Source organism: Phasianus colchicus, chromosome 1 (assembly GCF_987193195.1).
Source record: "Phasianus colchicus chromosome 1, bPhaCol1.hap1.1, whole genome shotgun sequence".
Lineage (NCBI taxonomy): Eukaryota > Metazoa > Chordata > Aves > Galliformes > Phasianidae > Phasianus > Phasianus colchicus.
The window spans coordinates 134783720-134807884 of record NC_143436.1 but is presented as its reverse complement, the minus strand read 5'-3'; the positions used below and the strand labels follow the sequence as shown (position 1 = coordinate 134807884).

General features: G+C 42.1%; 2 protein-coding genes across 4 annotated transcripts in view; both read left to right on the top strand.

Moving 5' to 3' along the window:
• Nucleotides 1-1565, top strand: part of RFX8 (regulatory factor X8) — a 32202-nt gene extending 30637 nt beyond the window's left edge. The window contains exon 16 of the mRNA XM_031605200.2: nucleotides 1454-1565. The gene's annotated coding sequence lies outside the window, so the exon portion shown is untranslated. The remainder of the gene's footprint in view (nucleotides 1-1453) is intronic.
• A 2279-nt stretch (nucleotides 1566-3844) lies between these two features.
• On the top strand, nucleotides 3845-22089 carry CREG2 (cellular repressor of E1A stimulated genes 2). Of its 3 annotated transcripts, none has more exons than XM_090127609.1 (5): nucleotides 3845-4251; nucleotides 5378-5547; nucleotides 16180-16293; nucleotides 18721-18804; nucleotides 20604-22089. In XM_090127609.1, the coding sequence occupies exons 1-5, from the start codon at nucleotides 3859-3861 to the stop codon at nucleotides 20629-20631; spliced, it is 789 nt and encodes a 262-aa protein (XP_089983735.1). In that variant the 5' UTR covers nucleotides 3845-3858; the 3' UTR covers nucleotides 20632-22089. The 3 variants fall into 3 exon arrangements, with proteins under 3 accessions (XP_089983735.1, XP_089983745.1, XP_031461061.1); XM_090127619.1 differs by having other exon boundaries at nucleotides 19196-22089; XM_031605201.2 differs by lacking the exon at nucleotides 20604-22089 and having other exon boundaries at nucleotides 18721-19167.
• Nucleotides 22090-24165: the final 2076 nt, after the last annotated feature.

The window sequence follows — 24165 nt, the reverse complement described above, 5'->3', positions numbered from 1 at the left end:
CTGGAAAAATGAGAGGGAGGACTGGTAACAGAAATCAGAAGAGAATCTCCCAAGCTTGCCCTTGCATCAGCAGCAGCAATATGTGCCTGTGTCTAAGCAGATCTCTTCATGATCTTTTGGTTGCCACCTTTATTTTTCCTTTTCCTTCCCCATCTGTTTTTGGTCCCCCACCTCTCCTTCATGCTGAATATAAATGAAACTCTTCAGCAGAGACACCATGTTTTTCCACACATATACGCATTTTTGAGCAATGCAGCATATACGTATTTTGTAATTCGAAGCATGAATACTGTTAATAATCTTGAGAATGGAACATATATTGCAAGCTGGTGACATCTCCCAAAGAAAATATTTTTATATTAAAAAAAAAAATGCAGAGGGAGGGGAATGAGACAATTCAAGATTTAAACAAACTGGCCTGATGGACAGCATTACAGATTGAACTCTATCCAGCTGAGAGCAAGTAGTTTGAACCAATAACTGTTGGAACCTATGGCATAAACAAAGATGCTCTCAGTGAACTTTAATACGTAACAGAGCAACTCAGAGAACGTCGGACTGATCTTCACTCCTTATCACAGAGCTTCCAGTCACTTTCTCTCAGCAAGAGTAGCAATTTTTCATCTAGAAAATCCTATTTTACGTTTCCTCTCTTTGTTCACTTGTTACCAAATTAAAATCCTATTAAATTGCACACCTGCAGTGGGTTTATCTGCAGAGCACTGTGCTGTGGCTTTTAATCCATTTCCACGCCTCTGTACCATACAATACACTGCAAATCAGAGCAAAGAGGCTGAGGGAACACTGTTCACAGCTCTATTGGTAAAAAGCAAAGCAAATACTTTGATTTGTTAAAAAAGGGAAAAAAATAAGGAAATATTAACTGCTTCACTTAAGTGAATAGTGAATGGTCATCTGAATAGTCTGTGTAATCCAGGATATAGAAATCAAGAAAAATAACTAGCTAAAATGATCAAAAATAAGAGCAAAGTGTTGACCCTGCTTAAATTCATTGGCAAAAGTTCCACTGATTTTAAGAAAGATGGGATTTCAGTATGTAAAAACAGTCCCAGGGAGGGAGGGAGCTGGATTATGATTATTTCTTTTGGAAAAGAATAGTTGATAGTAGCCACATAAAGCGTGAGTACCAAAAAGGTGCTGTGTCCTACTGTTATACCTCTGCCATCCTATGAGGCAGCTCAGTGTGTTTGACAAACACAGTGTGTGGTTTAACTGATGTAAAATAGGTTGGGTATCTGCACCAAAAAAAAACCAAAATCAAAAAACAGATAAAAAAAAAAAAAAAAAAAAAAGAGCAGAATATGAGGCAGGAAAGTAGAGAGAAGACTTTCTTGTTTAACAAAGCTGATTTAACAAAGATGATGAAGAAGATGATTTACATGATTTCCAGTTTCTCCAATCAAAATACTTACGTTTCTTTTCTAACTTTCAGCTCGTCATTTGGAAGACAAAATAGCAAAAACTTCCATTCAGTTGGATCTTGTGGTCAGAAGAAAAGCTCTTCTTACTCAAAGAGATGGACAGAATTTTTCTTTTCATTTTTGCCTCCCATTCCCAGTTAATTTTCAGAGAAAATCAGCCTGACTTTCAAAAATACTTTATAAACATAGGCCACTATTACTTTCTAATACAATTTTAAGAAATAATATTTTCATTCTCTTAAGTTTAAGATCTTCCTCTGTAAATACTAAATGCCAAACTGTGCTAGTGGGACAGCTATTGTAAGTTGTCACGTGTTTTGGTTATTAGACTTAATTTGAATAAATCTTCAGAATGAAAAGGTGAAATGTGTGGGTTTTTTTATTTTATTTCTTGGACTTCAGACATCAAGGAAGCAGAAGGCCCATTTGAAGTCACTGTGTTAAACTTATCTGGAAGCTACAGAATAGATTGATGACCTTGAATCAGTGCTGCTTTATGTCAGCAGTATGTCATTTAAAATTGACATTTATTACATGTAGAACTTAGCACTGATTTCTGTGTCTTGAAAAACTCCCGCTTTGCTTCCCACTTGTGCAGGATACAAGAGTCGATATCTCAGGCCTAATTCTATTAACTGACATCAAATAGGTTGTATATAATGTTATTGATTTGTTTATGTCGGAAAACAAGTTGTTGGAATGTGCCCTACAAGCAGAGCATGAGTAAAGAATATACAAAGAGGAACCTGGAGCAAACTTACGTGTTAAGGTAAATTTAGAGAATGAAATATATGTGGCACGTGCCTCACAATGCATGAGGAATTCGACTAACTGTCATGTGAGAAACACTGGGGAATTGGTTTTTTTAGGTGTTTTTGAAAAGTGCGTCCTGTGGGAGGAGGCTCCCTGGGTGTGTTCATTGTTTCAAGAGGGGACAGCTGCTCCATTAATTTTAAAAAGGGACATTTCCTGAGCTGGAAAGAAGCTTTCCTCAGGAGTTTATCAAACTTTTACTCATTTTGTGCTTGGGAAATCTACATTTATTTGTTCCTTGCATCTACACTCCTCAGCCCAAGCACTGAAGTGGGAATCGGTAGACAAAATAGCACAGCACATGCAGTCAGGACCATATGCTAAAGGAACAGCAGGAGAGTATTCAGTTCTCAGGCTGAGAATTTGGTGGGGAAATTACATACACTGGGGATGTATCTTTACCGTCTGAAAAATGAATTTCAACCTTAAGGCTCGTTGCACAGCTTCAGGTGATTACAGTGAGGATAAAGGAATAAAATAAACAAAAAGAAGTTAAAAATGCTCAGCAATTCATAGATCCTTTACACTCAGGATGAGATATGCATCTTGCTCCCATGAGGCAATCAAGCAGAAGCCAATGACCAGCCCTGAAATCTGCTCTAACGGATCTGCTACATGTCCCTGAGAAGCTGCAATGGAAGAATAGAATCACAGAATCATTAAGGTTGGAAAAGACCTCTCAGATCATCCAGTCCAACCATCTGCCCACCTCCACCATGCCCACTGACCACATTCCTCAGTGCCACACGGCTCTGAAACACCTCTAGGGATGGTGACTGCACCACCTTCCTGGCAGCCTGTGCCTCACTGCCTCACTGCTCTTTTTGAAGAGAAATGTTTTTTAACACCCAGCCTGAACCTCCCCTGGTGCAACTTGAGGCCATCACCTCCTGTCCTATTACTGTTACCTGGAAGAAGAAGCTGACCCCCTTCTCTCCACAACCTCCTTTCAAGTAGCTGCAGGGAGTGATAAGGTCTCCCCTGAGCCTCCTCTTCTCCAGACTAAACAATCCCAGTTCCCTCAGCTGCTCCCCATCAGGCTCGTTCTCCAGACCCCTCACAGCTTTGCTGCCTTTCTCTGGACACGCTCCACGGTGTGGATGTGTTTCTTGTAGCAATGGGGCCAAAACCGAACACAGCATTGAGATGTGGCCTCACCATTGCCAAGTACAGAGGGACGATCACCTCCCTGCTCTTGCTGGCTGCACCACTTCTGATACAAGCGAGGATATCGTCGGCTTTCTTGGCCGCCTGGGCTATATCAATTATATATATATACAATTGAGCTCGCAGCGCTGCTCTGTAGGGATCTACTGCCAAATGAAGCACCCCTGTGGGGTAGAGCCGTTTAAACAAACTGCAATATTCACATCTTTGCCTGATTAAGACCTTGCCCGGCGACCGCAGCACAGTGCAGCAGCTCCGCGCACACGCAGGGCAGCACGGCCCGAGTTCTGCCCCCCGCCGCGCGGAGCTGTCCAAAGGCGGCTCTCTGCGTATCACAGACCGGCCGTGCGGACCCGGGGGGCGTTGCGGGCGGCCCCGCGGAGCCGCACTCGCAGCGGGCGGCCGCGGGAGGGTGCTGCGAGCCGCGCCGCAGAAGATGTCGGCGGCGCGGTGCTGGTGGTGGCTGCCGGCGTTGCTATGGGGCGGCGCGGGGGGCTACGTGGTGCTCAGCTCGGTGTCCTGGCCGCTGCCCGAGGCTGGGGGAGCGGCCGACGAGCTGCACAGCTCCTCCACCGAGGAGGCTCTGCCCGGCCTGCTGGAGGAGGCGGGCGGCATCTGGAAGCAGAGTTTCCCGGCCTCGGCGTACCGGGAGGACGCGGCGCTGGGCCCCGGGGCGACGGCGCGGCGCCCGGAGCAGGGGGCCGCCCCCTCCCGGATGTTCTCGTACCGCCGGCAGCCCGCGGCACCGCCGGGCCGCGCCGCCACCGCCCGCCGCCTCGCCCGACACGGCGCCTGGGGCTTCGTGGCCTCCCGGGCCGCCCACGGAAAGGTACCGCGGGGCGGTGCGGGGGGGTTCCGGCTTTAACGCGTTCCCCTGCGCGTCCCCTGGCGCTCAGACCCGCTGAGAAAGGTTCGAATGCCTCCTGAACGAGCCCACAGCGCGGTTAGCTCACTGACCGCTTCACTTTGCTCCTGACTTTGTCTTGTCATTTTAAACTTCAGAGAGCTGGGCTGAGCCGGTAGGCGCCCGCGTTAGCGTGAAACAACGCGTTTAACACCATAGCATTAATGACACGTATACAGCCGCGCACAAAAGCTCTGGTTCCACGTCAGGTTGACAGAGATTCTCTTGAAGCCCTAAGACTTGAGAGCTGCTGGTTGATGCACTCAGCACAGCCCCTTGGTAGGACAGCTCCCAAACAGTCTGCAGTCATCTGGGGATTGCATAAGGCTGGGGGTTAGGGAAAGGGGCTGCACCAGAGGCCGTGGAACAGGATGCCCAGGGCAGTGCTGGAGTTCAAGGAGCGTTTGGACAGCGCTCTCAGACACGGGGTTTGGATTTTGGGTGGTACCGTGTGGAGCCAGGAGCTCCACACATGATTCTCGTGAGTCCCTTCCAACTCTGGATATTCTGTGATTCTGTAATATTACTGACAGCTGCTGGTTTTGTTTTGTTTTCCATTACGATTCTTAATAATAAACAGGCATTTTTAGCTTCTAAGTTATACAGCTTCATTAAAGCGTCCCTACTAACATTTCCCTACTAACATTCATGAGGACCATTTATAAGCACTATGAACATTCAAATTCTAAAAGTGTGTAAACATTAAAAAATGAAAAGCGTGCACTCCAAGTAATAACATCATCCAGGGTTTTCTTATTAAGTGTTCACACTTAATTTGATTTGGCTGTAAAGGATTTTACCAGCTGCATTGAATTAATATATTGACTGATAATTATACTATTTAACATGGAAATGACCATGAAGAAAGAAATATCTGAAGACACAAAAAAGTATTAATTCAGTAAAAGGGTGTCTCTTGATGACAGCAGAAGGTGGGAGACTGAGCAGCTGGGGGTTGCTGTCCTTCCTTCTAGAGCCCCATGGGTAATGACCAACACTGGGAACTGTCTGTGTGCAGAGATGCTGACAGTGACTTATTTGGGTTTTGCAGATCCAAGGAATGCCCTATGGGAACCTTCTGCCTATCAGTGACGGTCCTGTCAATAACAGCACTGGAATCCCTTTCTTTTATGTGACGCTGAAAGATAATGCAGTGGCAGATCTCTTGAAGGATCCTGTAGCTTCACTGACCCTACCAGAATCAGATGGGAATTTCTGCAGGTAACAGAATTTTATCTGCCAAGTACCAACCTCAGTGAGAACAAATTCAGGCAAATATCCTAATGATTCTATGATTCTACTCGGGAAAATGGTTTGGTGGGTAACATTGGTGGTGGGTGGATGGTTGGACTTGGTGATCCTAGAGGTCTTTCCCAGTCCTAAGGATTCTATGATTCAGGGATCCCTTCTTGGAGGTGTCTCCATGAAATCCAGGTGTTCAAGATGCAGTTATAAGCCATAGTGATCTAGTCAATAATGTCTGCAGAGTTTCAAAGGCTGTTGAAGTCAGAGTATCATAGAATCATTAAGGTTGGAAAAGACCTCTCAGATCACCCAGTCCAACCATCTGCCCACCCCCACCATGCCCACTGACCACATCCCTCAGTGCCACATCCACACAGTTCTTGAACACCTCCAGGGATGGTGACTGCACCACCTCCCTGGGCAGCCTGTGCCATTGCCTCACCACTCTTTCTGAGAAGAAATGTTTCCTAATATCCAACCTGAACCTCCCCTGGTGCAACTTAAAGCCTTACCTCTTGTCTTATCATCTTGGTACTCTACACAGATCATCAGGTTCAACTGCCAACCCATCACAACCACGCCCACTAAACCATGTCCCTAAGTGCCACCTCTACTGACACCTGACAGCTCTGGACATCCCACTGGTTGGGTTGTAGCTCCCAGAGGGATTTTGGTAAACAATAATCTTCCATGTAAAGGATGCAGGGTTTAAGATTTACTGATCTACAGCCAGGCCGAGATAAGCAGCGAGCTTTCTTTCTTTCTTCCTAGCCACACAAACAATGAGCACAAGCTGAAGTGTTACATGTTAAATTGTATGTATGTAAACTCAAAGCTGATAGAGTTTTCCCCACCATTCTTTCCTCTGTGAAAAAGACTTATCTGCACCATATGTTTGTTTACAGTCAGGCATGCAACGAGTGTGGCTGGGTCAGCCTTGTTTGAGGTGTCATTTCCAAAGGCCTCTTTACATGACGAGGTAGATGACACCAAAACTGTGTCAGACAAGGCTCCATTAGCAAAGCAGATCATAGCTGATACTGCAGGGAAATAGAATAATTGGGAATTACAGGCTGCCTCAGAAAGAAATGAGATCATAAGGTCCTCTTTGGGGGAAGAGAGGTTTGTCTTAGGAACTGCATCCTAAGCTTGCCCAGTTGGAGCTGAATGTCATCTCAACTTTCAGTCCTGCTATCCGAAGAGAACATGGGAAAAAAGCAGTGAATGGCAAATATAAAGCAAGGCACTGTTCCTCTTGTCTGTGTGTGTCTCCAGAATATACTCTTTGTTTTCGTAAGATTTAGATGGTGGTAAAAAGAGTTATGTCAGGCTAATGTCCCATTCCCAAGGAATGGAAGGCAGCCAGGAAACGACGGCTTCCTCTTGCAATGTAAAGCACCAATACATACTTTCCATCACAACATTTATTAAGGTAAATAATTAATGTTTATTAAGGCCTCAGGAAGACCTCATTGCGTTCTTCCAGTGCTTAAAGGGAGCTTATAAACAGGAAGGAGGCCAACTATTTACATGGGCAGGTAGTAATAGGACAAGGGGAAATGGTTTTAAACTAAAAGAGGGGAGATTTAGATTGGATGTTAGGGGGAAATTCTTTACTCAGAGGGTGGTGAGGTGCTGGCACAGCTGCCCAGAGAAGCTGTGGTGCCCCATCCCTGGAGGCACTCAAGGCCAGGTTGGATGGGGCCCTGGGCAGCCTGAGCTGGTGGGGATTGGGACTGGCTGGGCTTTGAGTTCCTTTCCAATCCAAACCATTCTGTAATTCTACGATAATTCAGCTTTGAATGGTTGAAAAGGTCAACAGAGTGGTGGAGCTAAGACTCCATTACTCCACATTACTCCGTTGCCTAAAATTATTTCATTAAATATTTTGAATTAATCATTTCAAATTGTAATTAAATTTATCAGTTGTTTCATAAAAGGCTAATGGAGCTTATTCTTGCTTTCTAAGCTTTTTCATTCAATCAAATAATGAGCAGAATATCTAGATCAAGTACTTAAAAATGTACGGCCAGCCCCACGTCCCAGCAGCAACACAGATGCCCTATTTTCAGAGGCTTGATGCTCAGAGCAGCTGCCGTTGATGTCAGCTGTTGGTGATGAGCACTTCTGAGAATTACACATGCATTTAAGCACTGGAGTGTGGCCTTTCATCCCTGACTTTAAACATCCACTTTTGAAAGTCCTTGCCTTTTATGTTTTAGCAACATTGCTGCTTGATTTACCTGCTTGGGAAGTGCCAATTCACCAACAAAGGAGAAATGATTCATGGTTTATAAAAATATGAAATTCAGATACATCACAACCCTTCAAGAATATTTATTCACTGTCATCCTATTAAGTACCTATTAATTTCCCTAACTAACCATTGCTCTATTGTTCTGTGTGCCTCTGCTTTGTGCTGCTGCACTCTGGGCACTGCTAACACCTATTTCAGGACAGCTGAGCCTCTCTAATTGCCAGTGGCCACATCCCTACACTTCTTGCTCCCTCTTTCTTTTGCATCAGTTCTGAGATTTGCCTGACCTTAAGTTCAAACAGCATTCTGAAGAAACTTGCAGTAGCTCACCGGGAGCCAGAGGAGCACAAAGGAGAGCAGAGGAGGGAAGGTGGGAGAATATAGGACAGTCCCTTTTTAGCGTGTAACCATACTCTAAATATTGAGCTTGCTACAGAGTACAGAGATTCAGAGTCTAATCACTGCTCCTTGCATTATTTATTTTGTCAGCCCTTTTAGTTTACTTTTCATTATTTCATTATTACAACACCTTAGCCTTCTGCAGCATCCCAGTACCCCACAGGAAAGCTTCAGCAACTTCTGCCAGGCTTCTCCTATGGGTACACTGTGCCTGCCAACGTGTCCAGAGCGGCCGTGTGAGCAGCAGGGAGCATCCTTAGTGCAGGGCTTTGTGGGGTGATGTAGCAGTCTTCTCTCTCCTCCTTGCTCATGCCTGTTCTCCTGGCAGAGCTCATACTGTGCTAGATGTCAATGCAGTATCTGTGAGGTTTTCTTCAAAAAGGGAAGTGCCATTTATAGACGGTATTAATATCAGAAGTTCTCTCAGTCTGGGACATTATTAGTTGTTTTAATTCCAAAATAATTATGCAAAATAGCTACGTGAGAAAGTTCATGTCCTTATATGCCAGCAGTGAAATTGGCCATGTAGCTTGTTTACATGTATAATTTTATTAGAATGTAACTATTAACCTACTCTAAGTTGTATGACTTAAAATAACTGAAAGCTGTTTGATGCTCTTAGTCAGTGCTTGGTGTTTGTGTTTGGTGCTCTCCTGGAAAATGCTCCTGACCTATTGCATACAGAGGAAATCTCTGGCCTTTTGCAAGAAAACATAGCTGACATTTTGATAGTCTTCTTGTATCTAATGAGTACCAAGTGGCTTGTGTGCTTGTATATCAGTTTGATATTAAATTTAGTAGTGAATTTCATTTGCTTTGGTTCAGAATATACTCGGGTTTCAAAGCTTAACAATAAATATTCCCCCTTTCTGGGCTGTAAGGGATATAGGGTGGCCTTTTTTGTTTTCCAGCCTTAGTGCTTAATCATCTGGGGAAAAAGAATTAAAAAGCTGAAACTAGTCTCTGTGCTAGCTTTTAAAAACGAAAGTAAGAGAGCTGTGATACATGGTATCACAGTTGCAATGCATGCTACTGTTGCAGCTATAGCCTGGATTCCTCATCTCTGACCTAGAGATTTCCATTTCCCAGAAGGACACTGCCTGTTCTTCTCTCTGCAAACGCTCTCTGATGGTCAGGCTGCAGGAGTGTTAGTTAGCGGTGACACTGTGTCTGATCTGATGGCAGATAAATGGATAATGGAGGCAAGAAAAATTAAATGGTTCAAGGCTATAAATAGACTACACTGGCATGCCTATTCTGCAGAAAAACTGAAAAGATTGAGTCTTATTCTTACAGATTTCAGAGAGAACAAGACTGGGCCCTATACTAAAGAATAGAGAGGCCATTGTTCTGAATAAATTTCCCAACACACAAGCTGCTCAGAGGATCTCTTTCCAAGTAAGATCCTGGACCTGCCTTATTACAGCTGCAGTCTGGAAAACAGGCAATTAATTTTAAACATGTGTCGTCTCCTTGACATCAGGTTCAGCACATTCAAAGGGACCAAATGCAGCTTTCTGAGAGGAGGAACAGTTACATGGCTGCCATGGGCTGGTTTTCACACGAGGGGAAAAGAAAGAGACGTGATGAGCTGAGTCCTTAGCTTTGTTTCCCTTTGCTGTTAGCTTGAGGATGGTGTTTCAAATCCACATTGCAGACTGGGAGTGATTTTGAGTGACCCAGATTCCTCTGCTGGTTTATGACATGCACAAGAGATGGCTCCTTCAGAGCCATTCCACCCATCCTGTTTCATTTTCTGCTTGAGGTACAACAGTGGTATGAGCTAAAGCATCTCCAGCATTTTTTGAGAACAGCAGGCCACCAGGAGGACTTCTAGAGGAGAGCACTTTGTCAGGTGAGAGTTCCTGGTTTTTGGCTGGTTGCCGACTTATGTGAATTGCAAACTTTATTCCTAGGCAATCCTGAGAGAAAGACAGACTGCCTTGGGTGGCTGCAACAGCCCTTGAGGTGTCAACTGGTGATCTGACATTTATCTGCCTCTCGGCACTGTCGCTTAATCCAAGGATGAACATAACAAAGCAATTTAGCATTGCACCTTCACACAAGGAGAAGTTACGCATACAGAAGACAAAGGCTGAATCCAAACATCCTTCAGTTTTTGAGAAGTTGAGAATCACCTCATGGTGTTATGTGGCACAGACACATTTCTAGTTCAGGTATTTATACTGGCTCTTTTCAGTCATATGCAAATAATTATGTCAGTAACTCTTCCTGAAGAAAAATCTGTACTTAAAAATTCAGGAAGACATCAAATTAGAAAGTCAAATATGAAACCTACTATCATCATGACCCAATGCACACAATATAGCTCCAAATTACTTTGTTTTTTCTCCTGTATTCTTAAATAACCAGCTTCCCAAAATCCCTGTCTGGTACACCAACATGTGTTTCTCTGACTTTGCTTACAGAAACAGTTGATGCTATGATTTTTTTTTTTTTTTTTTTTTTTTTTCTGTGAATTGTCTGTGGTTGAACTATATAAAACCTTCCTGGCTTAACCATACCGTTCAACTAAAAAAAATGGTTGGTACTGTCAACAAAGACAGGCAAGGAATCTGACATGATGTAAGAAATTAGTGTTAAAGCATTCTAGAAACCATTCTCTTCTAGGAATAGCAGAATGACTTAAAACATTCAGACAGGTAGACTATGAGCACTGGATCACTTGGATGAAGAAAAGCCATTATACTCTTCAGCTCCCAAGCCTGACTTCAGGTTCAGCATGGAAGACAGCACTTCTGAAAGTCAAGATGTTTTTTGAGTGTCTCTGCTGGCTCTCAAATGTGGCTGATAAAGAAATTCTTGCCCAAGCCAGAGCAGAGCAAAACTGCCCTACCATATCCAGCTGAAGGCCAGCAACAGCTTTTCAGATTATGAAATTGCTTTCAGCAGAGATTTTCTTTGACGTTCATGCCATGTGGATTAGCAGCACCAATGCACTCTTTATGCCTCAGAGACTCCATCAGTTAGTGACGAGCAAATGAAATGAATAAGGAGGATAACTTGCTTTTCAAAATTAATCAGATTTAATAATAAAAATTATATGCACCCTGCAATAATTCCTACAGGACATAGCATTTCCTTTGTTATTTCATGTAGATTTTAGGAGACAAAAAATTCTATGATGCCATACTAGCTATTTGGGGCAAGGCAGATAGGGGTCCTATGCAGGAGGACAAATTGCCTGCCTTGTGTGGGTGGAAGCAGATGGGGATCAGTGGTGCCAGCAGCAGGTTCATCCTCAGCCAGTCCTAATGGCATAGCTTTGTATGGATGCAGCTACCACTGCAGGACAATCATAGGCCTTATGCCATACATGAGGTGCTCTAAAGTACCAGGAATAGGAATAGCAATAATAGAGCTTTCTTCTTGACTCCCCCTTTCTACAACTGCAGAAAGCTTTCACAGCTTCTTCTCTCTTTTGTTCTGCTCAAGAAGAAATAGAGGGGTAAAGTTTTCTCCTGGAAGGATGGAAGGTTCTGTCTCTTCAGAGGAGAAGAGTAGCTCTTCAGTGGGAAAAACAGGCTGGGGAAGAACAGAGAGATTCCCATCTATAGATTCCTGTTTCCTCCACCAGTCCCTGGAGCATGACTGAGTGCTTCCACCTTCCTACTGATTCCTTCTTGAGAACACTTGGTAGTCTTTCTCAAGTGCTTCCTGAACTCTTCTTTTGCTTTTACTGCTGATCTGTGCCAGTCTATTTTATCTCAGTGGAATTAAAGGGTAAGGATAAAGGTAATACATGGGAAAACCAAGAGCCAGAGAATAATTCATCAAAGAAGGGATTTCGAATACAAAAAGGAACCCTAAGAAAGTCCCAGTATTATCGCCTTGTGAACCCATATAATGACATCAGCCTGAACCATACATTCATCAGGTCAGCACTTAGTTTTGGTACAGGAACCTTCTAATTATAAGCTACAAGATGGCTTATGCAGTAAACAATTTAATGAGTAGGTGACACTCTTTGCTCTGAACCACTCTTGAACTGTGACTCAGAAAGTGCAGAAGTGGTATGCAGTAAAATAAGTGGGATGTGTTCATCAGCAGTATGCTTCCCATCATTGTTGAGAAGCATATTCACTTGGACACTGGCTGTTCCATAGCTCAGCAGAGCTAACTAAGATGGAACCCTGAGGGCCAGCTGAACGGAAGTGAATGCAGCTCCCTCTCCAACTTCACAAGCTCAGAGGAGAGAACTGCCCAGGCTGGGTCAAACTCTGCATATCTTGTTTGCTCACCATAAGCAGAGGGATGGAGACAATCAATTCTTCTTTCACAAATCAGATGAATAATTAAGAGAATGTCTCTTAATGCACCATGTTCTTATAAAGTGCATAAGCTGAATCCTCTTCCATTTTCATCTGGCTTCAGTTAATTTCTGCAAGAAGGTGTATACATTTTATATAAGCATAAATAAATAAACATGTTCCCTATTGATTTGTCTCGTTCCACAAGTCATTGCTTTCTCTTCCCTTCAGTTCTCATATTATCACAGCCTCCATGAAGACCTCTCCAGGGCTGCAGAGGACCTGATTCTCTATCTGGGATCTAAGAAGTCATCCATAGTTTCCTTGGCATGGGGACAGTGCAGTCAGCATGCCTTCTCTTCCCATGACTCTGCCTCCCCACAGCCCCCATCAGCAGGGCACAAATTTTATATAAAGCTGTTTCTGCACTCCTTGTCCATGTGCCAACCAAGGCAAAAGGAACCCAAGGACTGAGAGCTGAATATGGATTAATTTAGATAAAAGGCAAGAAATAAGTAGGGAATGCATGGCTACACTCCTATGGATGTGTTTAGGAGGGATACTTTAATAAATATACCTCTAAATCTATCCTTAATATCCCTTCATTTTCATTAGTAAAAATATAAGCCATGTCACTGGCTGTATCCCCTTACTCCTAAGAAATAAAACCTGTGTGTACATTAATTACACAAGTAGCACCAATGAAAAGTCAAAACCCATTCACAATACAGTTAGAAGAGATTTAACTTCTAGTGTTTTTTGATTATTTAGAAACTGTAAAAGTAATCACTCATTAGTAGGGGAATCCTATGCCAAAAGTGATATAGAAATAGGTTTATTTCAGAATATGAAGGGCTCCTTTGATTGAAAAAAATACAAATGTTAGTGTAAGATTAGAATGCAAGGTCAGTGTTCTGAAACGGAAAACCTATGATAAGAGGCAGTGTTAAAAGTAAAGCAGCCAAGTAATAATACTAGATTCCAATGTGTGGTTGTCCTTGTCCAGCTCTTCTAAACTTCATCGTGCATGTTTTCAACAAATAATTTACCTCATTTCCCAGAAAAATAAACTTCTGCCTCTCCAGAACATTTCTCGATTGTGCAAAATTCAGTCTGAATAACTTTTACTGGGAGTGGTAGTATTGCGTGTGTCAGTGTAACACTCTGAGAGGAGAGAATAACGTACAGAAAACTAAAAACAGAAGAAGGAGGCAGGGAAAAATATACAGCAATAAAAAGATTCCAGATACAGATGTACAGTGTGTAGGTTTTGTCATCAGCCATATATGCGGAGTGCAGTTTTTCCTGTAAATCAGGGAAAAGCCACATCTGACACACCTATCAGGCAAAAAAAAACAAACAAACAAACAAACAAAAAAAAACTCTTAAGAAAGGAAGGCAGCATTCACTGCATAACAGCAACACCAAGTCAATTGCCAACTCAAAAATTAGCAAGTATTGAGAATAAATGAGTATTTGAACAAAAAGATCAAATAACTGCCATTTGAGAAGATATCAAACTTCTTTCTGCTCCTACCTAAGTCACATTTATCACCTTGATCACTCTGTGAAATGAAGACATCCTTTAATACAATTCCCAAAAGTAGTTAACGTTTTACCTAGGGGCTGTACCAGACAAGAGCAGTTGCAAATTGTCCTCCCCACTTTCAGTTGTTTTATGGCACTGCTAGGCTATGGATAAAATGGTTTTCATATACAAAGGGTTATTAGGTTAAAGCAAATGTTTGAACTGCAGTTTTGCTAGTGAGAATTGCCTTCCATATTCTGAAGACTCAGTGAGTTAAATGTATAAAGATACATAGGGTGCCAAGGTGATCGGATGAGAAGTAATGGCCTCAAATTGCACCAGGGGACGTTCAGGTTGGAAAGTGGGGAAAAATTCATATCAGGAAGAGTGGTGAGGCTACCACCGGAACAGTGAAGTGGAACAGTCTGCCCAAGGAGGTGATGGAGTCACTGTCTATGGAGGTGTTCAATATATGTGTGAATGTGGCACTGAGGGACGTGGTTAGTGGACGTGGTGGTAATGGGTTGATGGTTGGACTAGATGATCTGAAAGGGCTTTTCCAACCTTGTTGAGTCTATGATTCTGTTACCAGGTAGACAAGTCTATACTATGAATGTACACTGGTAAAATTCCCTGTGTCAGGGTATGGAATGTGGCTTTTCAGGTACTCAGAGCACCATTCATTTGTTACATAATAATAATAATAATAATAATAAATAAAGTGTACTGCAGAAAATGGGGCCCTTATTTATTGATGTGAACAGAAAGCTTCAGCTTGATCCTTAGTGGCTGAGCTTCCTCTCATGCATGGCAGAGGAAAAGGAGCACAAGTGCAGTTTGTCCAGACATCGTTAGGCTGAACACCACCTTCAGAGAACAGCTGCTCCATCCTGAACAGGATGCTGAAAACACACCCCAGAGACGATGTGACTGCAAACAGCTCTTTGGATCTCAGGCTACAGACTGTGCCAAGTGCTCACTGGGCATAGCTGAGTATCAATCAGCTCATTGTATTTCCTTGCATATTTCTATTTGTGGTCCTATCTATAAAAGCAGACACTTTATCCAGTAAGCTACGCAGTCTTTCATAACCATCTGTGGGGAATCTGCAGGTGTTAAATTAGCTGCAGGAGGATGCCCATATGTTTCCTGCATGTGATAGGCACAAATTGAGAGTTACAACAAAAAAAGCCATTGCAGATTGCACACAGTTAAGGCTAAAGGGCTCAAGCCGAGATCTTTAAGTAAAATTGCACACAAATGAGATGTAATTTACTGCACTGCTTCAGATTAAAACAGACAACAAGAAATGCAATCTTCATTTCCTAAAGTAGTTTTCAGGGCTTATGTTTGTAAGTGGGGACCCAGTCCTGGGCAATGCTGAGCAGTCTCAGTGTGCTGGCCATGAGCCGTGGGGCTGTTCAGCACATCTCAGGAGCAGGCCTTTGTAGTCATTTCATGAAACTTTTTTGCAATTTGTCAGTTTACATATGATTTATATCACTGTACTGTAGAAGTCAGAGTCAGCAGTTGCTCCGTAGCTACTAATGGGAGTTATTTATTATTACTGTATAGAAAGAGCCAAAAGGCAACAAGTACCTACCCTGTCTCAGTTTGAAGGATGAATGCAGTTGGATATATTTTTTTAATAGACCTTACTTGTCTCTCCTTCTCTTTTTTTTTCTTTTCTTTTTTTTTTTTTTTTTTTTTTTTTGGCTTGTTCTGTGATGAAAAGCAATGTAAAGCAGTTGAAAAATAGATAAAAATGAACAAGAATTGATTTTTTAAGATAGGCAGAAGGAAAAATGACACACAAATACAAGCATGCATAGCTATTTTGCAGGTACAGTCATATGTCATCTCACTAATTCTTTTCAGAGTCTTGAATTCAAGTCTATATGTCTGGAAAACCTGCCATTTTCACATTAAGAAATGTATTTATTAAGGCAGTTTTTAAAAGCATACATTAAGATTAAGCAAACGTCTACAGTAGAGATCTATGTCAGGTGAGTATTCTATCAACAGACCCCCTGAACGTTACAGCCAAGGGCAGAAAAGACCTGTGAGGTTTGAGAAAATTTTGCAGTTTTTAATATTTATGCAAAAGCAAATAAAACAAGCTATTACACATGAGCATTTTTCTCTGTGCACAGAAAAAACGTAGTTGATCCGGAGGATCCACGGTGCGCCAGACTGACACTCACAGGACAGATGGTCACAGTGCCTCCAGAGGAAACGGAATTTGCCAAGCAAGCAATGTTTTCTAGGTCTGTATGTGATATGCATAGAGTATAGTACAGCCTGCAGTTTTGAGACAAATATATAGATGTGGCCATTTGGTATGGAAAAGCTGAGAAGTAACAAGCCTGATTTACTTTGGGGACAACAAAGTATGTTGAGCCTTTGCTGCTTTGAAACAACAGGCAGAGCTTCACAACCTCCTTTTACCTACTGAGGCGAGGAATATGGAGACACAGTTACTAAATGTTAGATGTAAGTAAAACATGTGTTTTGTAATCTTGTGGCTCTGAGGAGAGATTCCATGAATACGGGGTGCATTTGTTAAGTGGGACACTGCATTTAGTAATTTTTCCTCACCACAGCACAAGAATTGCTCCCAATCCTGACAATAGCCAGAGCAGAGCTCTGCTTCCTTCCAGTTACCAGCCTGAAGCCTATATGCTTCTGTGATGCCAAACCTAATGATTTGGAAACAAAATTATGGATTGTCAGCTTCTCATCTCCTGGAAACTTTGCAATCTGATAGCAAATAATTTGTCCTTTCCAACATTGCAGTTCTTGACACCTTTAAATGAGCTCCAGTGGAGAATAAAAGTGCGTGCTGTCAGGCTGTCCTGAGAGAAATATAGGTCTTGTAGCAAGTGGTTGCAGAAAGAGTCTGTGCACAAGAACTGCTTCCAAAGCCATAATATTTACAGAACACAGTCTCCAGTCAACAAACACAAGCACAACCCTGACACCATTCACCTCACATCCAGTGTGTGCCCCACACCCTCAAGTGAGACCTGTTTTTATCAGAATAATAGGCATAAAAAGCCCAAACCTCAGTTGGGACACACCTACAGCACAAGCTGCCAGGGATGGTCCTTCAGGCCATGTCCTGCCCAGTACAGCAAGTACTGTGGGGAAACTGGGATGTGCTGACATCTGGCATGGCCCAGATGCAATGTTCTCTCTGGCCTGCTGGGAGGGATCTGGGTGAACAGGTTTTAATATAGGGTGGCATGAACAACAGGGTCAGTCTTGAGAGAATGAGGAAGCTGCAAGAGAAAGGCCAGCAGGGCAACTTAATTTTTTACAGGTCTAGGTAGTGGTGGTCCAGCATAGAAGAGGGGCACACCAAATGAATGTGATCACGGGATAACCAAACACAGTCCCCCACCGTAAAGTCCAGTGTTGCTGACCAGTGCTTCTAAGAAGCCTTTGTTTTTTTCCGATGCTCTTAAGGAATAAACATATACACTGCAGCTGCTCAAAGGAGTCCTCAGGGAAAAACCCCTGGGCAGCTGCCAAAAAATAGCTGGGTGGTCGTGGAGGTGAATGTAGTTGACTGCAAGGAAGAGGGCACTGCTCTGGTGGTAATTAATGGAACAACAGAGAAGCTGCTCCAGGTGATCACCTGGAGGTGATGCAGTTGGAGGGCTCAGCTGCACCCTCAGCAGAGCTATAAGCTTCTCCAGAAGTAGGCAGTAAACTTTCCACAACATCCAATAGACCAGAAAGAAACAGCTACCACTTAAACCAGTGCTTTAGGTGCCTGTAGGACAGCAGCAAGTCTGCAATAAAATCAGTTAATTTGCTGTGACTGCTCAGAAATTGGTAAAGATTGTAGTAGTCCCTGTGGCTTGAGTACGGATACTGCATCTCCAATGACCTGCACATGGCCTCAAGCCTCCACCCTCCTTCCTTACAAAAAATACAGGCTCACCAAGGGAGGAAGTGGAATACTGAATAAAACCACAACCTAAAGTACCTTCCAAATAAGCCTTTAAGGCCGCTGTCTCTGGTGGACCGCCATCCTCTGGAGCCAAAAGGAGAGGAGCATCTGGGAACAGCTGAATGAAGCAATAACACAACCAGCAGGTTGCTGCTGGTTTTTGCTCATAACCATGCACAACAAAACAAAGCCTAAATTCTGTCAGCAATGCCCCTGAGATGCCCACAAATAGCTTGGGGGAGGCTGACTGGGTAACAGGGAGTTACTGCAACCCCCTCATGAGACCCTGCTGGCAGGAGTTCAAGCAATAGCAAATATGGGGCCAAGGACAGATGGATGCTGTATTTGCACACAAGCCTTCTCTACAAAATTTGCAGAAATCAGATTACTACAAGAGTTTCCTTTGAAGAAATACAAACACAACCTTGACACATGTTCAGAGATTTTCCTTTAGCTGCTTTTTATTTACTTATAAACCAAACCACATTTGTCTGCAACAAATTTTCTGTTCTGCAACAGAGGAAGGAGATATTCATTGGCTACCTTAAGCTGTAGTTTTACTCATATTGAGGCATGGAACATCATAAACCTTATTTCAAGGCAGGGCAAAAAAAGATGAATGATGGTGACTGTCAGATCTCGAGTTTCCTTCTGGCAAAGCACACTAAGCTGAAGAAAAAATCAGACAAGGCATATGATCTGGCACATCTTTTAATATATTTTTTTGTCCTTCCAGGCACCCAGTGATAAGAAAGTGGCCTCGTAGCTACGAGTGGTTCTTCATGAAAATGAATATCGAGCACGTCTGGCTTCAGAGCTGGTATGGAGGTGTTTCTACCATTGCAGTAGAAGAGTATTTAAAAGCAGTTCCAAGTAAAGCTTGATTGGATGGGCTTTGAGGGAGAGATCTACGGCACTTCTTTTCTGAACACTTAAAAAATTTCACTCTGGATGGTTATTTTACAGTAATATATAGATTTTATTTTCAAAAGGCTTCAAAATAGCTCTGTCTTACGTGGAGCAGGGTGAAAATAAACCAACACAGACTTTCAAATTATAAAGGAGAGGTAGATAGCAGCCCTACCCTGCAATGTAGAAACACGTCATTTCAAACAGGCAATGTATCATCTTGAATGTTTTGTATCTGTTTGTTTAGACTTTTTTTTTTTTTTTTTTTTGCCACTCACTAACTATAGTGTTCTGTTTCACAGAAAAGGCAAACTTGCCTATTCACAGCCCTCCATGTATCGTGGAAGTATTACTGCTGCTCAGTCTCTCCGTTTATAAGCACTCTCATCTAAACCTAATAACTGCACCATTAGATATTTAAGTTCTTAAAAGATTGTGCTAAAGCTGCTCTCGTTTGCTAACTTATATTTTCTACATGTATTTTTTCCTAATTGTCTAATTTAATATTTCACTTGGAAATAGAGTAGAAAGGCTCCAAAGACTTTTTGTGGAAAAAAATGCAGCTGCTCAAACAACACAACTTCAGTAGAACTTCTCTTCTACTGACACAAAGCTGGTTAAACATGTAAAGAGACAAAACCAAACCAAGCTCGTAGGGATTATCCCAATACAATTATAAACATTCTCCTAAGATATTAAGTATTCTCAGCTAGTCTGTTCCTGTTAGGAGACACAATAAGTCTATCAATAGCCTGCAGTCCCACATTTTTTGCACTCCATCTCCAGCCACCACTTTATTTTTCACTCATTTATGCAATGGACTTTTGTAAACTCTCACCAACTAATCTAGGGATGGAGCCAGTCCTTTAATTCTCATTTATTCCCTAAGGTTTAAAAGGTTTGTTCATGATTTTTTTTTTTTTTTAAGAAGTCTGAAGATAGATAAATATTTCAGACCACAGAATGGCCTGGGTTGAAAAGGACCACAATGATCATCTAGTTTTAACCCTCCTGCTACGTGCAGGATCACCAACCACTAGATCATCAAAATACTCATTTTCCTAGTGTGGAAAGTGCAAGCTTGTTTACAAACTCACTGTGAATAGGCAGTGAATACGCATCTTATAAAATAATCTCAAGAGTACAAAGCAGTTTTAATAATCTTCATCCCTTTCTTGAGATGTGCTGGTAATCTTATTCTGCAATTCCTAATGGTGTGATAGTGAAAAAGGTCCCATGGCTAGCTGGTCACATCATGACACAGTTTGAAAATTATATGGCTAGTCTCCCTGCTATGTTAAGAAAGAGGCAGATTGAGATGGCTTCCTCTGAATCCCTGGGAGGGAAGCAGAGCCTTTGGCACAAGCCCACATCAACGCAGGCGTGAGTAGTGTGGATTTCTCAGTGAGTGACCTGAGTTTTTACAGGTTAATCCCTGGCCAGAGCTCCAAGGCAGCTCAGGGAGCTGTGACCACCTGGAAGCCAATTAAGTGTAGCTGAGCTTCTTTTGGTTCAGGCATGAAAAAAGAACATTATTCTCTGAACAGACCTGGGCACCTTGCTGTTTTAACTTCCAGAGCTACTCAGATCTTGGCTTCAAGTCTGCAGGCATCACTAACATTCCTAATATTCTGTAAGAACTGAAGTAAGATGTGGGGAAAAACTTTCTTTAGACACTTGGTAAGCATTTTTTTCTTGTCTTATTGCCAGTGAATCTGCAGATCTCTTGCAGAGGTAATTACACAAGATGAGGAAGTGACCTGTCTGAATGCATTTCCCGTATTTTCTTGGCAGATGAACAGCATCCTCCCATCTAAATTTGCCCCCAGATCTGGTACTGTGTACTACTGAATCAAAATGGCTGGTCCTGTACAAATGTATAGAATACCATTCAATGAAATAATTCTTGATTTGAATAATTTTGCCATGGTCATCTTTGTGCACTATGGATTTGACACTGTCCACTAGGATTTATGGGACTTTCAAAATAGAGGTCAGTAGGCAGAGTTCTAGGCTCTCTAAGAGAATCTCCACAGATCCAACCTACACATTTCTGTGCAACTTTAATTAGACAGTTTGTCATTCTTGTTACTGCTATTCCTAGAGAAGCCTGAACTTCTCTCCCTCTGCCCCCCCCAAACCCACCCGCCCCACACACACACAGTGTGAGCAAATCCAGTGTTTAAGAAAGCTAAAGAACAGTGAGAATTTTAGAAATTTTCACTTCCATCCTTAGGCAGCTTGGTAACAGGGACATGGTCTTAGTATGTATTATCCATTACTAACACTTTTGCCTTAAAGCAGTGAGGGAGTGTGTCCACAATATTTAGATAAAGATCTTTAACTGTTTAAGAAGTGTGTGCTATAAGAAAGGTTTTGCATTTATTCTACTTGCTGTGTCCCCGCACATTTAGATTAATTGGAGATATATATTGTGTTATAAATTGACACATTCATCAGAGAGCTCTTCTAGACCAACAAGCCTTGAGATTCTTGACAGAAGCTCAAAACACAACGTAGGAATGGCATGTAAAGTGACAAAAGAGCCTTCATAAGGAAACACTGCTATAAATCACCTGTTCGCATTTCATGCTTTCTTCCTCCAAGGAATAGCTTCCATTAAAGTTCTTGAAAGTCTACATAAATTTATCAAAAATATGACGTGCAGATTTTTGAATGGAATTTTCCAGAGCACAAAAATGGGGAAGACACAGTCAATAATTTGTTTAACTGTGCTTTACATTATTAATTATGCACTACTTCCAATTTTTCCTTAAAGAGGCAAGTGTATCAAGTGGAATTGGTCGTCATATGCCAAGTGATGTTTGTAAAAGCTTTTAATCAAAAGAGTCTTACTAAGATAGCATAATGAGATCAGATTTCCCTGAGACTCATCTCACTTCAGCTTAAGTCGGTAGCAGAACTCCTATTTATTTATTGTGCTTTGATTATAAGATCAAAGAAACATTTTTAGAAAGTTTGGATAAGCCCTGACAAATGTATTAAGTATTTCAGCTAGCTGATGTGTAATATATTGCCTCGTGTTCTGTATTTTACTTATTTCGTTAGCTTCCCCAAAAACACTTGTTGCACAACACCTATTATTTAAAACTTTAACTGGGGTTTTGCAGTATTTAAGAGATGTATTTAATCATGTCTGTGTATTTGCTGAAAAAATGAAAGACAAAGTTCTGAATCCTGGGCTCAAATGTTTTGCTCAATTGTGCACACATCATGCATGCATAGTACTAAGCACAGCTAGTCTTAACTGCTGTTCTTATTTAACCAAAGAATACTCCATTACTGATGAAATTTTCATCACTTAGCTGGATGAAGTTCAGTATGTTTTATTTCTGGATGTGTACTGTAATCTGCAATGCATTTTGATTTCTAAAGATATGAATGTTAACAAAATGCCCATCAAGGACAAAATGCAAATAAAACAGTTTTCAAAGAGGAACTGCAGTTAGTATATCCTTAAGTGTGCAGGATGGTATGAGCCCGAGTAGCTTACTTTTTTTGACAGCTATTCAAATTACTGCTTTTTTCTGTTTTTCTGAACCAAGCTAATTTCTTCCAAAGCACTTCTGGGAACAGAGAATCAGATCTGTCTTGATGTAGCTTCACATCTCTCCAGGGATGAAGCAGCTGGGCACCTTCTATCTTCCTTTCGTCTTCTCAGTTATATCAGCTCTGTTTTCAGCATGGCAATTAATTGTTATTATTAACAACAATCGTTGTTCCTTTCTGCCAGGAGACTGAGCCGGCACCTATCAGGTGTGCATTAATGGTGTTTTGGAAGATTCCTCATGCTATTTTTTCCACTGCTAGCCTTACTCTTGTAAGTTCTTGTTACAGCTTGTTCTTTTCTGTCTGCTTCCCTCTGGTGAGATTTCTTAAGCCCAGGCTGACAAGTTACCTTTTCATACTGTTTTCTCGCACCTCCTTTCAAGAAAATTCAAGCTCCTCCACTAAAGTCTCTACTTCATAAAAAAAAAAAAAAAAAGGCATAGGGAACAGCCTGTGCTTCCTTCCTATTTACACCTTATCATCTTTGTCTCGTCATTGGTTGGACTTCATTCTCTGTGAAGATCACGACAATAGTTTCCTAACCTGTACAAACTATAATCAGCCTCATTTTCCTGTTTCCAGTGACTCCATATTCTTTAAAGAACAATCCACACTGATGTTCCTTTCATTTTCACTTACTTACTTATTTTTTACCTCTATCCCTTTTCTGGAGCAATGTCTATTTTGATTACACTAAGTACCTTTCACTTTTTTTCCAAAAAATTCTCACTTGAACTACAGTTTTGGGTTCACTAAAAATACTGACTTTTTTTCAATCTGCTTTTTGCCAAACACCTTCTGGCTCCTTTGAAATTCTGTTGCTTGCTGTTCTTCAACACCATCCAGCCTCTATCTCCTCAGCTCTGCCACTAACTCCATTCACCATGTACCATCTAATATCCTCCAGAGTTTTCCTGTATTTTTTCCTTCATTAACTGTTCTTGCTGTTCAGATTTCTTCTCCACAGCCCCTTACTGCACTCCATAGATCTGTCCTGGCTGTCATCTTGACTTTGTTCCTTTGATCTTGTTCTCACAATGCTCAGTGCCTTTGGAGAAAGTCCCAAAACTATACTGCCAAGTATTTGGGGAGAATGCTTGAGTTACTTTAAAGAATAGTTTAGGGTTTAAGGTTTGGGTTTTTTGTTGTTTTTTGGTTTTTTTTGATTGGATTTATTTTACCACTGACTCTGAGCCAGAATGTGGAGCACAATGGCCTTGATGCTGACAGAGCAGAGCAGTCCTGCTGGCACCAAGGGCTTATTGAGCTCAAGGCCTTTGTCCGAGTACACCCTCCTCAGAAAGTAGGCCAGGCACTGCCAGATCTACAGTCACGATTAGGAAGAAGACTCTGCAGAGATCTGTCAACATGGTTGGTCAGTGCATGTAGCTAACTGTGATGACGCAACGACTGTTGACTTTTCAAGGAAAATCGAATGTGTGAGATTGTTCAAAAAGGCTGATGAAAAGCTGATCCATTTCAGTAGCTGCAAAAGTATGCAGAAAGCTTCATAGAAGGCTTAATTAAGGTTGGAAAAGACCTCTCTGATCATCTAGTCCAACCAGCAGCCCATCCCCACCATGCCCACTGACCACATCCCTCAGTGCCACATCCACATGGTTTTGGAACGCCTCCAGGGACGGTGCCTGCACCACCTCCCTGTGCAGCCTGTGCCACTGCATCACTGCTCCTTTCGAGAAGA

Bases quoted from the DNA above. Each gene is read 5' to 3' on its own strand.
- CREG2 (XM_031605201.2), top strand. From the start codon at position 3,859: ATGTCGGCGGCGCGGTGCTGGTGGTGGCTGCCGGCGTTGCTATGGGGC. The intron at 5,548-16,179 runs GTAACAGAATTT...CTCTGTGCACAG, and splicing joins TCAGATGGGAATTTCTGCAG to AAAAAACGTAGTTGATCCGG. The intron at 16,294-18,720 runs GTCTGTATGTGA...TTGTCCTTCCAG, and splicing joins AAGCAAGCAATGTTTTCTAG to GCACCCAGTGATAAGAAAGT.